Here is a 13849-nt window from a genome sequence, read left to right as displayed (position 1 = left end):
AGCATCTCAAAATTTTCGGGGGGGGGGGGGGGGCAAAGGGTTGTCTCCCTTACATTTTAAGGGGAAACAACACAATACACACAAAAATGCCAAATTTCATTGTTTCTGAAATCCAGTGGAGCCTGAAATCAACTGACGCCCCTTTCCCAATAGTTTTCAAAAGTTTAAACACCCTTTAAAACTTTTTACAGTTGAAACAAAAAAAAAAAAAAAAAAAAAAAAAAAAAAAAAAAAACAAGGATTTTCTTCAAAACAAATATTTATTCCAGGTTTTGAGAAATTGTGAATGATCCATAAGAAAAAACAACTGTAGGAAAACCAATGCTGATCAAGAAAAAAAAATGCTGAATATTACCTGATATATGTAGCATGACTATTCTCATACTCTCTCCTCCAAACACCTGTCGAAGATCCTCCTATAAAATAAGTTAAGAAATTTTAGACGAATTATTTTCCACATACAAAGAAATTCAGCGGACACAATTTTTACCTTTAAAACACGATATCATTTTACGTTTTTTTAAAACTGAAGAAAAAGTTAAACGAAAAAAAAACAATAAAATAACACAGATTTAAATCACAGTAAACGTTTAAAATTTTTGAAAACTTGCGGGGGTTGAACTAACAGTTACAGTTGCGATGAAGACACGATTTGACTTTAAAAAAAAAGAAAGTGAAACATTCAAAAGAAAATGAATCCTTCAAAAATGTTTTGGGGTATTGAATTCATAATGTAACTTTCAGAGCTGCTAATTAATATTATTGAATATTAAATTGTATTCCAGCTGTAGCTATTTAATCCTCATGCTAAACTTCTACTTTGACTTCTGTATTGAGTGTAAATACCATATAAATACCTCAAATTGCTGACAAGATTTTGAGTTTTGACATTAGATTGTGAATGATGTGAGGCTAAAAAGAGCTTCGAGAACTCCCTTTGACGAGTACATTGTTTATTTAGCATTCTACATAGCTAAAATTCATTAAAATGTGGATTTGGAGGAATGACCTGTTCTGCTTCCTTTTTGTTTTGTTTTGCTTTGGGAATAGCGCTCCACTGTCACTTGAGTTGGGTAAGATACTTTGTGCATACATGTTAATATCTTGCCTTCTCAATTATTTTCTCGCTTTCCTTTTTTCCTTTGCGAAGTTTCAAAGTTCGAGAAGCAAATTTCTTGCAGCCTGTAGTTATTTGCATACTTGAATTCAATTCATTATTCCAGTTTATTATCAAAAGTCATATTTTATAATCTGCCCTCACCGAACTTTTCCTCTTTTATCTTTCTTTTTTTAAACCCAAACTAAAAGCACGTTTGATATATATCATTCCATACTTCTGTGTCTTGTATTGAATATGTTTATAAAATTTTAAACACACTTAGCAAAATCTTTTAAATTAAAAAAATTTGTGAGAAAATTATTTTTTCTAAAGAGGATTCAAGTTACACATCCAATTAAAGTGGATTCAATTCTCTTCAAAATGAGCTGTTTATACAACTCTGTAGCTCTTATGAAACATGAATTTATAATATTTTAAAGGAATTTTTTAGCAAAAACTGTCCTATCATATCAGTTTAAAGTGCATGTAATTTCCTTAAAATTGGCTTTTATACAATTCTGTAGCTTTGATAGAATTCTTGTCATAACATTTTAAAAGCACTATTGGCAAGTTTAAAAAAAAATGTTTTAACGAATTTCAAAAGGTAATTACTAATTGATTATGAATGATAGATTTGAGTAAAAAACTAATATAAGTTTTTGCTGTCAAAGTGTAACATTTCTGATAGTCTCAAAAAAATCTATTATCAAGTTGAGTACCTTGTTGTTTTGACATAGAACGACCCAACTCTACACTTAAAATTTAGGTTGAATGGGTTCTCTTTTCAAGAAGTATTTGCTTCAAAGGAAAATAAAATAATTGAATAAGGTGTATCGTAAGGTGGTCTTCTAAGTTTCATCAAACATATGTAATTTTTTATATAAGGGTCATTTCACGATATTTTTAACATTTATGTAGAGTCCGTAACGTGACCTTTTTTTGCCATAACTTTTTCATTTACTATTTGATTTGCAAATTATTTTAATTTGAGTTGGTGTGTTGGTAGGAAAAGTTGAAAATAAAATAATAAGCTAATCGAACAGTAAATTAAAAAGTTATGGCAAAAAAAAGTCACGTTACGGACTCTACATAAATGTCTCAATTACCGTGAAATGACCCATAAACAGGGCCGGATTTAGGGGAGGGCAGGCGGGGCTACTGCCCCGGGTCCCCCACAACAAAGGGGCCCTTACAATAAAATTTTCACATAATATCCAAACTTTCACGGGTTAGCAAATTTTACGTTTTTTCTCCCCTATAAATTATAGTAGTAATAATATAAAAAAATAAATAGCAGTAACTTCAGGATGTATTTACTGTTAAAGTGTTGATCGAAAATATCGGATATATACATATATATCAAAATATTCTGATATATATCAAAGTATCGGATATTTTCGAAAATATGATGACCTTTTCGAACCCTGATTAGGGGCCTCCACTCCTTCGTTACCCCGGGCCCTCCACACTTCCAAATCCGACCCTAGATAGTCTCATCAATATTTAAAGTTTGAAATTTGTAATTTTTCTTCCAGATAATGTTGTGCATCCAGTTCCTTTAGAAATATCTGTATTTGATGTATCCATTAACAGTGTAGAAATAGACTGGCATTACAAAAATGGTGATATGACGTCTGAACTTTCATGTGAACTTGTATATGGACCTGTTGATGATGCAACGCAAGTTCAAGTTTTCACACAGATTCAGTTACTGAATGAGCATATAATCAAATTAAGTCATTTAGAAAACAATGTTACCTATCACATGCATATGATATGCCACAATGGCACTGGAGAGAAAATTCAATCAAATACCCTGCAGTTTACCACTGGTAAGAATTTTTTAATTATAAAATTACATATGAAGAGTGCATAGAAGGAAAGCAAAATGTCATTTTATTTTTCTTGAAGTTTGAGTTTGTTAAAATGGCAATTTGTCGAGTTGAATTTGTCTCTCTATGCAAAAACAATAAACTGTAATACAGCAGAATGCCTTTATAACGCACCTATATAATGCAATTCTCTATAAACCGCACAACTTTTCAGAAGTAAACAGTAGGTTTTGAAGTTTAAAAAATCCCTCTGTTTTGCTTTGCAAACAAAAAATTGTTAGGCAAATTAAATTTTGGAACAGTTTTTCATCTTTCCATCTTAATTTAAAGTTTTTAAATAAAAATTAGCATTCATAGTAAGAAAGGGTTTAAAGGGAGTGTGGGAAATTATAGACCTGTGAGTCTAACTTCGGTGGTTTGCAAAATTTTTGAAACATTGATAAAAATTAAGATAGTACATTTTCTAGAGACTAATAATCTATTGACTAGTTTTCAGTACGGTTTCAGGAAAGGCAAATCTTGTGCAACTAATTTATTACATTTCTATGACAAAGTTACCATGGCTTTGGACAATAAGAAGCCTGTAGACGTTGTTTACATTGATTTTCAATAAGCTTTCGATAAGGTACCGCATGTTGCTCTACTCAGCGAATTAGCTGATACAGTAGAGAACCAATTATCCGGGAAGTTAGGGACCATCGCTATCCCGGATATCTGAATTTCCCGGTTTTCTGGATTGCTAAAAAGTGCTATTGGCCGATTGTTTGTAAAACTTAAATTACTATAATAAATAATTAAGCATATTAAAATAAGAAGAAAACAGTTCAGAAATGCTTATGAATATCGAAATATAAAAAACTATTATTGTGAGAATAATTTAAACGCTAAAAAACTTAAGTTATTCATAATACATGAGACCCTCACATTCTGTTTGGAAAAGAAAAAAAATCCACCACTTTTCGATGTTTTAAAACGAAAGAAAATGAAGGGAAGGGCGAAAAATAAGTTTTTGAACCTAAATCTGCAAATTTCTACTATGTGTATAAAAAAATTCGCTTTCTATGCGTCAATATTCATTTCCTTAGCTATCAGTTAGAATAAAACACGAAAATTTCAGAGTTACGAATGTACTTTTTAGTTCAAGAAATTATTTCGGAAATTTTGACCCGCATAAAGGATAACCATTTTAAGTTAGTGTTTGCAAACATTTTCCCGAGTTATGCGTGAGTAATATGTTGTTTATTAAGAAATCGTTCATATTCTCTTTAGTATTGCAAAAAAAAAGCTTAATTTTTCAAAAATTGCCAAAATTGCTTATTTTTAAAAAATAACGGGAAAGTAGGGGAAAAGTTGCCGGTTTTCTGGTTTCCCGGTTTATTGGTTCCCGGATAAAAGGTTCTGCACTGTATAGGAATAGGAGGGAAAACTTTCATTTGGGTAAAAAACTGGCTGACCGGAAGGAAACAAAGGGTAGTTGTAAGGGGAAATTACTCTAATTGGAGTGAAGTTTCAAGCGGGGTTCCTCAAGGATCAGTGTTTTGTTCATTGTTTTTATGAACGATATTCACAAAAATATTTCTGGGAACATGAATTGTTTTGCTGATGATGTCAAAGTTATGGGGACTGTAGATAATGAAGAACAAGCAAAACAGCTGCAAGAGGATCTAGATCATATTACGGAGTGGGCTGATAAATGGGGTATGGCTGTTAATGTTGGGAAATGTCAAGTGCTACATTTAGGGCATGGAAATAAGTGTACAAATTATTATTTGCAAGGTTCAGTCATTAGTCAGGCAGACAAAGTTACTGATCTGGGGGTCTTAATAAGTCAGGATTTAAAGTTTAGCCAACAGTACAGCATTGCTAGTAGCAAGGCCAATAAGATGCTTGGGTTTATCAATAGATCTATTTCAAACAAATCTAAAGAAGTTCTTCTGCCCTTATATAGAAGTTTGGTAAGACCTCATTTGGAGTATGTTCAGTTTTGGTCTCCTTATCTTAAGAAAGACATTAATGTATTGGAAAGGGTTCAAAGGCGAGCTACAAGGCTAATAAATGGACTTTCTCACTTAGACTATGATTCCAGGCTTAGAAGGTTAAAAATGTACAGTCTTAAGCAAAGAAGAGACCGAGGGGACATGATTCAGTTGTTTAAATTTATTAAAATGAAAGATGTTACGGGGCTGAAGTTTAGCACCGAAAACAGGACAAGGGGTTATTGTTTTAAGCTATTTAAATCTCAGGCTAACATGGATATTAGGAAAAATTATTATTATAGCAGGGTAGTGGAACCTTGGAACAGTTTACCGGGAGAGGTGGTAATGAGCAAGGGAGTAGATAGTTTTAAGAGGGCCATTGATCTTCACTGGGGATTGTAAATTGACTAGGTTCAGTCTAGCTGGGCCCAGAGCCTGTTGCTGGTCTTCGCTTTTGTATTTGTATAAGCAGAAAATACCAGATGGCTCTTGAAGATGCAGCTGTTATGCAAACCATAAAGCTAGCAGAAGTGAAGGATATTTCACTTTCTTTTAATTGTAAAACATATTTATTTGTGAATGACTAATTGTAATGTTAGTGCTTTAATACTCATTGCAGATAATACTCACTCTGAAGTGTTTTTATATATATATATATATATATTCTGAATATTAGTTTCAAAATTTGTGAAATGATCTATATAGCGTAATATCCTGTATAATGCAAAAGCTCTGGGTCCCAAGGTGTGCGTTATAACGGTCTTCTGCTGTACTAGATGCCTATAGCTTTCTCATTTTTAACATAGAGCAAAAATGAACTCAAACCAAGGAATCAAGAACAAGTCAATGTTTGTACGGAGGCCACTGCCACCTGTGGAAGGTATTAAAAAATAATAGCGAAAAAATTAACAATTGAATGAATGAATTACAAACGTTTTAATGCACAAAAATTGCAAATTTGCAGTAATTTGCAATTTTTGTGCATCAAAAAGTTGGTAAGTCATGCAGTAATTTGCAATTTTTGTGCATTAAAACGTTGGTGATTCATTTAAGTTCCAGCATGAAGGTATTTATTCTTTAATTTAACAATTGGTTAATTTCTAAGTTAACAGTTGATTTGAATTGCTTGGATCCATCCCCATAGCAATATCTTTGTTTGATGGCCGCTGGGCAGTGCTATTTTAAGAATTACATCCATATTTGGATATTTAGGAGGCGAATGTTTGAATCAATCGCCATAGCAACGCCATCATTGGATTACCAATAGGTAGCTCTGTCGTCCGGTTCAGAAGTCGGCGCGGCCATTGACGGAAATTTACTTTTTTAGGCAGTTATAACAGGCATTTAGTATTATCAGGGCAGTGTTGCCAGATTGGAGGAAATTTCCCCATTTTGGGGAAATCTGGTACTCTCTGGGGAAATGTGTTTTGAGGGGAATGTTTTGAAGAAAAAAATTTTTCTTGGGAGGGAAACCTGGGGAAAAAACCTTGGGAAAAAAGAATTTTTTTTGTACTTATATTCGCGTCAAGTAGTTGCATTGTTTTCATTAAACAGCGTTGATTTAGCTGTTTAGCATTTTTTTTCAACTTTATGGAATTCGCATTTTGTTGAATATTATGCTATGGAATTCGCATTAATGTTCTACGTGAGTGACTAGTTGATACGTAAACAAGTAAAAATAAGTGCAATGAAGAATGTTTTTGGATAAATATATGCAAAAATCATAGTTTAATTGTACATAAAGAAGCAGAGTAGTAAATGCGAGAATGAAAAAAAAATTGGTTATTTCTTATCTCTCAGTCAGGCGCTTGTATTTATGACTAGTGGCACCCGCACGGCTTTTCCCATAGTAGAAAATTAAAAGGTCTTTTGGTTCCCCTGTATATTTACAAATAATGCATGATGAACTTCTTGCCAATTGGATTGCCCATGTTATGATAACTTGGTAATTTACTCGTCCATCTTATGATAATTTTGCTCGGGAAAATGTTCTTAAAATCCGAATAGAATCGAATTTTCGAAAAAATCGCTTAAAGGTGCACACCCCCGTGCTACAAACTTATTCTTTGCCAAATTTCATGAAAATCCGCCGAACGGTCTAGGCATTATGCGGGTCACAGAGATCCTGACAGAGAGACAGCCGTACAGAGAGATATCCAGACAGAGAGACTTTCAGCTTTATTATTAGTGAAGATAAAGAAAGATAAAGGAAAGAAGACCGAAAAAAAGCGAAAATGGGAAAAAAAAAAGTTGGAATTTTTAAAGAAAATTTGGCTATTTGGGGGTAAAAAAAATTTCAAGAGACAAAAATATTAGAGGAAGTCGATTCATTTTATAAAAATTTTTGTGGAAAAATATTTTTAAAATTTTGGGAATTTTGATAGAAAATATCGCTTTTTGGGGAAAAGTTAGAAGGGAATTGGGGAAATCTGGGATTCGACCATCTGGCAGTACTGTGTGCGGGTGTTGGTTTAAATGGGTGGAAAAGAAGAAGAATCAAGGCAAAAAATCTCACAAGTTTACTGCACAATGAAGGCAGGGATTTTGAACTTTCAAACTTGATATTCTTGAACATTGAAAAGTTTCACATGTGACCTTTCTTCCATATGCTCTTCATATAAAAATATGCTCGCATAATTTATTTTTTTGAATTTAGCTTCTTGTAACAGCCGACCAGAAAAATTATTAGTTGAAGACATAGCAAAAATAGTTAAATTTAATTAGCTTTTAATTTCAATTATTCCAGTTAGAGAAAAATTTGATTTTTAGAAAAAAAATTTACTTCATTTCTCTCACGTTTTATGGATTTATTTTTCTTTCCTTAGGGTCCAAATCTTTGCCATTAAATTATGTCATGCCATACAATCCTTTTCATGCTTCAATACCAAGAGAAAATTTTTATTCACGCGATGAAGATTATGTTCGCACCGTCCGCTCTTCCAGTGTCATACTGGGGGCTGTATGTGGAATTGTTGGCTTTCTAATAATCAACGTGACTATTGTAATGGCTGTTCGAAAATATTCTCACAGACAAATGAGGCGAAGGCGTATCTTAGAGATTGAGTAAGTATTTGATCTTTTCACTTTCTTCTTTGTAAAATTTAGGAGATATTTATTTTAAATAGATACCATTGAGTGGAGACCAGTTTATCTCTTTGTTCGTTAGGAATTATTAAAATGCATTTTTTTTTAATTTAGTGACTGAATTACTTTTTATGGAAAATCAAAGAATATATACATGGTAGTGAATTATGGTACAAAGTTGTGTATAATAATTTTGTAAATTTTTAGGACATTGCTATCAAAGGGACTCGTATGGGTTATAAATCATTCATCTTTACCCTTTTAAAAGAAACATATAAGCTATTCTGCTAGAAATATTCGTTTTCTGTGTCTACCAAGTAGAAAATATTCATTTGTGGACAATAGTGTTAACCCTTAGTAGCCTGATTTACGAAAGTGATTTATTTTTAATATTACTGTGTTTGCTTGAGGGTCTAGATGAAGGGAAAAATAGCTTTAAAAAATCACAATATTTATTTTACAATATTTACAATACACAATATTTTGTATTCAACAAAACTTTTAGTAAAATGTGTTTACTTGTTCACTTTGCCACGCGAGTAATATGTCATAGATAAAATAAAACAATAATGACATTTGATTTTTTTTAAAATTTCGTTGGAAAGAATATTATACAACAGTAAAATACGTACAGCCAACCTATAAAAAAAACCAATAGTAATGTGAACATTCGGTTTAAAAGATTGGTATCAAAATTGAAACTCTAGGTTATTAAGGGTTAAATGAAACTGTACTGTTACCCCACTGATCATTTTTCAAATGGGCGGGGTAAACAGCAGGATCTGTGTCAACAATGCCTCAAACAGGCTCATATAGGCTGCTCTGGTAATCAAAAAGAGAACATCATTTGTTAGAGGTGCAAATCATTGATTTATGAAATGCAAAGCAGGTTTTCTAGGGTTATTTTTGTAGTACCCATATACCCTGATTTTTTTTTTTTTTTTTCATTTTAAAGTTTTTAACTGAAGTTTTTGGTTTTAGCTTTTAAATTGAAATTTTCCAAATCCCAGCATCCTAAATTTCATTTTATGTCCAACATTATTATTTTTTCTCTGTGTTAATTGTAAGTCATAAAAACAAAAGCTACCCCTAATTGGAGCTTTGTCATCTTGTAACAAGGTCGTGGTGACCTGATCAGTAAGACTTTGGGATTATAACTGGAGGGTCCTGAGTTTAATGTCAGCCTTTCAAAGATCCTCTGTGTTCACTAATGGTGACTGGGGCACCTTAAATATGTTTACGGTCACGAAGTCCTCTAGGTTTCCATTCTAAATCAATACCTCTTGAAGTGCTGGATCTGAAGTTGCTTGGCTCCTGGTCTGTATCAAAAACAGCTCTCTTCAGTGTAATGGCACTCACAGGAATTTTTTAGGGGGGGGGGGGGATTGAAGGCCCACTATTCTCATATCATATTTCAACACGCATTCAAACGTATTCTTTTGATTTTTTCGATTGTCGAGAACAAACCAACATTTAAAAAAAATATTGAATAATTACATGGCATTAGTTAATAAAATTAATTTATTTGTAACAAATGCTTAATTAAAATACCAGAAGTCCAAAAAAAATACCTTCACTTTTCTCATAATTAAAAATAAAATCAGCAAAGCAAAATCATCTTTATAGAACAATTTATGTTCACGTAGAGTTTGATTTTCCAGAGAAAGAAAGAGGAAATAAATATTATTCTTTCACTAGAGGAAAAATCATCCGTTAAGATATGTCCGGTGAAAATTGCTTCTACGTTTGAACGAAGCATTTGCCTGTTTAGTGATATTTCCGTAGTTGAAATTGTAACAATAACTCCATAGGATAAACTCTAAACTCCAGTAGATAGCGTTCATTGTTGACCACTTTTTTGTTTCTTCACTCTCCTTAAGCTACAGTCTTACCGGGAAAACAGTTAAGTTATGGGATCCAGTTCAGCTATGTCACAATAAAGCCTTTCCTTCCATTTTAGACAGCACCAAAACATATTACCAAATTATCTTGTCATGGAGCAAGTTTCATTGTTGATGTCAGGAGCATTATTCAATCATTGGCTATATATGAAGATTTTTCAAATCCAGGGTTGACTTTCTGACTGCAGAAACTAGTTTTTGCCGTGCCAGTGGCAGAAACTAGTTATAACCGGTTAAAACTGGCAGAAACTGGCAAAAACTTAAAATTGTCTTAAAAAACTAAAGAAATTACTAAATGATATTTGTTTAGGTAAACTAAAAATGAAACTTCATTTCATCATTATAAAAAAATAAAGTGTTATGCTAGTGCCCTTGATTTATTTCAGAAAGGGAACTTTTTGATTGCTAATGCTCGTAATATTTGGATTAATCTAACAAAGGACGAAAATCATATGGTTTCTTAGGATGGAAGAGTGACATACAGAATTAAACAGGCTGTTCGTAATTTGCTCGCAAATATGCTTCATCTAAATTGCTTGTGTTTGAAATTATCATGTGCTTCAAGAAGAAAGTGTCAAGTTATAGTTGCCAATATTAATCTAGATTTTGTACCTAATATCACAACTTTGCAAAACAAACTGGCCCAACTTCTTGAAACTCATTTTTCCAATCGAATTTTTACCACTACCCTAGTTACTACATGATAGACCAGTTGAATAAAGTATACAATTTGAAAGTTTCATGAATATTGCTTGTTTCTTGATGCATTGCCTGCTAGCTCTTCTGTTGAAAGAATATTCTAAAGTTTCTCATTCGTGCATAATAAATTAAGAAACTATTTAGATTTCTGCAACCAACTTTTCAAAAAAGCAACTGTAGGGTGAAAAAAAAAAAACATTTGATTTTGAACTGGGTTAATATTGTAAATTAAACTGTGCTTTTGTTAGCAATTATTTTTTTCCATGCATTTTCTACTGTCTGTCAATGGTGGTTTTTTTTTTTTTTTTTTTTGTCATTTTGAGAGTTTTTGCCAGTTTCTGCCGAAAATGTGGCAGAAAGTGGTTTTTGCCATGCCGGTTTTAACCGGTTTCTACCAGTGGTTTTAACCGCCTCGGCAGAAACTTGCCAACCCTGTTCAAATCTGAAATCATTGTTTTCTTTGCTTGGAATTATTTTATGTGCTACATACATAGGATTATAGTCGATCAGAAAAAAAAAGAGGGGTCCAGACCCCTTGGGCCCTTTTCTTGTGTGTGCCACTGCTTCAGGGCTCCATCCAACCAATTAAACAACACATAGTGGTAACTATGGGAGACCCTGTAGTGAAGTGTAGTTTCCTCTTGTACTAAAAGTTATTACTAATATTGCAATAGGAAAAGTACAGTAGAAGACCGTTACAACGCACACCTTGGGATCAGAGCTTTTGCATTATACAGGTTTTTGTGTTATATAAAAGATCATTTCCCAAGTTTTGAAACAAATATTCAGAATGTATCCATATTTGCCCTTCAGAATAAGTTTTAATTACAGTGAGTATTAAATTAAAGTACTAATTATACAATGTAATATATATATATTAGAGACGTACCGAGTACTCGGCAACTACTCGGTACTCGGCCTACTCGGCCAATTTGCCGAGTACTCGGTACTCGGCCAAATTCTGATCAGATACTCGGCTAATACCGAGTAGTTGCAAAAAATTGAATATTGTCCAAGACAGATACTAAAATTTATGAAAAAAGAGCAAGCATTATATTCTGCAATCATTTACAATTAAAATTTATAAGTCAAATTTAAATTTTGAGAATAATGAAGTTTGTAATGCTTCAATGGAATAAATCTTTATTTTAATGTCCCCAAAGTTAATAAAACTTATTTATTAAAAATTACGCAAAAAATGTAAGTATAGAAAATATGGAATTTTATATTAAAAATGGATTTTTGCTACAAACAAAAATTAGTTATAAAAAATGTAAAAATACCTTTGCTTAAAAAATAAAACAACCTTAAAAGTACAGTGCAGGAACTCTGCAGACACGTGTTTAGGCATTACAAGGAATTCCTTTTTCAATGCACAAAATGGGGCCTCGTAGATTTAAAGGCATCCGACAAAAGTCGTACTTTTTTGTTGAATGTCTTTACATTCTTTAGCTCACATGTTATGCACTGAAAAAGACGTTCCTTGTAACGGGGGGGGGGGGGGGCAGAAACACGTGTCTGGAGTGTTCCGGCACATTTGCTTTATCTGCTTTAAAAAATTATTTATGTTTGGCAGATTAGAACTATAATTGATTGGTATACAGTGAAACCCCTCCTAACGGACACCCCTCTTATGCGGACAATTTTTAATTCCCCAGTTCGAATGCAAATACCATTATTAAACCCCTGTCCTGCGGACACCTCTATATTGCAGAAAAAAAATTTGTCCTGTTAGTGTCCGCATTAGAGGGATTTTACTGTAATTTGTTTTAATTCCAACCTGATTAATCATACCCTTTATTTATTTATTTTTAATTAAAAAAATTATTTTTTTGTAAAATTTTTGACACAAACAAAATTGTATATATATAATGCGTAATTAAATTTCAGCAGGAATTTAATTTTAAAAACTATTATATGGACAAGGAGGTTTATACTACTATTCCAATAAGTTCAAAATTCATCACATGTGTGTCGGTGGTTCTTCTTAAAACATAATTGGTACTTGGAACTCGGCCGAGTAGTGAAAGGCCGAGTACTTGGTAACTCGGTACTCGGCCGAGTAGTAAAAGGCCGAGTACTCGGTACTCGGCTACTCGGCCAAAGTGCTACTCGGTACGTCTCTAATATATATTGTCAATCACAAATTAGTGTGTTTCACAATCGAAAGAAAATGAATTATCCTGCATTTCTGCTAGCTTCATGGTTTGCATAACGGATGTATCTTCAAGAGCGATCTAGTATTCTTTTTTACTGTGGATACTAATTTTCATTTAAAAGCTTTAAATTAAAATGAAAAGATGAGAAATGGTTTCATAATTTAATTCACTTAACAGTTTTTTTGTTTGCAAGGCAAAACAGAGGACTTTTTTTAACTGCAAAACTTATTGTTGATTTTTGAAAAGTTGTGCAGTTTATAGAGAATTGTGTTATATAGGTCGGCGTTATAATGGTATTCTACTTAAGAGTCTTGAGTAAAATTATTTTAATTTTAGGGAAAGAGACTATGATGAATTTCCATACTTAAGAGGAGATGAATGAGGATTCAACATTCATTTTTAAGGGTCAGCGCATCGAAAAGACTTTATTAAACGAGCAACTGTCCACCTTCTGTACGGGTTGTTGACAATCCTGTCCATAAGACATACCAAGATCAATCCTATCTTTGAAACTTTACATTTTATATAAAACTTTTAATGTTATGTAGATTGCTGCATATTTAAACTTGCCAAAGTGTTTCATATGGTTCATAGAGTTCATCAAAACATCATCAAATAAAATCTTTTTGATAGATAGTTAATGTATGTACTGTCAAACCCCACTATCATGCCACTTTTAGGGGTACCGAAATTAAAGTCTTGTGTGAAGTAATTCCTTGAAGCCATATTTACTTCCTGTTGCAATGCGAAGTGTGGAGTACGTCTAAAATATTGAAATGAACCGAGTTAACTTATACGAATTAAATCAGTTTGTTACAAAGCAGGGGTTAGCAACTTTCTGCAAAAAAATATACAAAAAGGAGTGCATTAGTTTTGCTTATACTCGGTCCAATTTATTTTCAAATATTGGGGTCAAGGAGCAAATAAATTAAATACTGCTCAGAACAAATTTCCCCAAAATATTTGAAGGGATCAGTGGATAAAGGTGTTAACTGACATTTTTTGAGAAACGGGTTTTGTTGATGTACGAGGGTGTTAAATTATTATTTTTCATATTAGCTAGCATTGCTATATAACTTTGAAAGTACTATTCTGTGTA

At 32.7% G+C, this 13849-nt stretch overlaps 1 protein-coding gene across 1 annotated transcript; it reads left to right on the top strand.

Moving 5' to 3' along the window:
- The first annotated feature begins 988 nt into the window (after window positions 1-988).
- Window positions 989-13213, top strand: LOC129224988 (uncharacterized). Its single transcript, XM_054859536.1, has 4 exons — window positions 989-1073; window positions 2635-2931; window positions 7733-7970; window positions 13087-13213. Exons 1-4 carry the CDS (start codon window positions 989-991, stop codon window positions 13130-13132), a joined length of 666 nt encoding a protein of 221 aa, XP_054715511.1. The 3' UTR covers window positions 13133-13213.
- The last annotated feature ends 636 nt before the right edge of the window (window positions 13214-13849 follow it).

Source organism: Uloborus diversus, chromosome 6, assembly GCF_026930045.1.
Source record: "Uloborus diversus isolate 005 chromosome 6, Udiv.v.3.1, whole genome shotgun sequence".
NCBI lineage: Eukaryota > Metazoa > Arthropoda > Arachnida > Araneae > Uloboridae > Uloborus > Uloborus diversus.
Note: the sequence above shows the minus strand (reverse complement) of the source record. Positions and strands in the feature narration are given on the sequence as shown.

Coding starts and splice junctions, on each gene's coding strand:
- LOC129224988 (XM_054859536.1), top strand. CDS start 989: ATGTGGATTTGGAGGAATGACCTGTTCTGCTTCCTTTTTGTTTTGTTT. Junction 1,074..2,634: donor TCCACTGTCACTTGAGTTGG/GTAAGATACTTT, acceptor TTTTTCTTCCAG/ATAATGTTGTGCATCCAGTT. Junction 7,971..13,086: donor AGGCGTATCTTAGAGATTGA/GTAAGTATTTGA, acceptor TTTTAATTTTAG/GGAAAGAGACTATGATGAAT.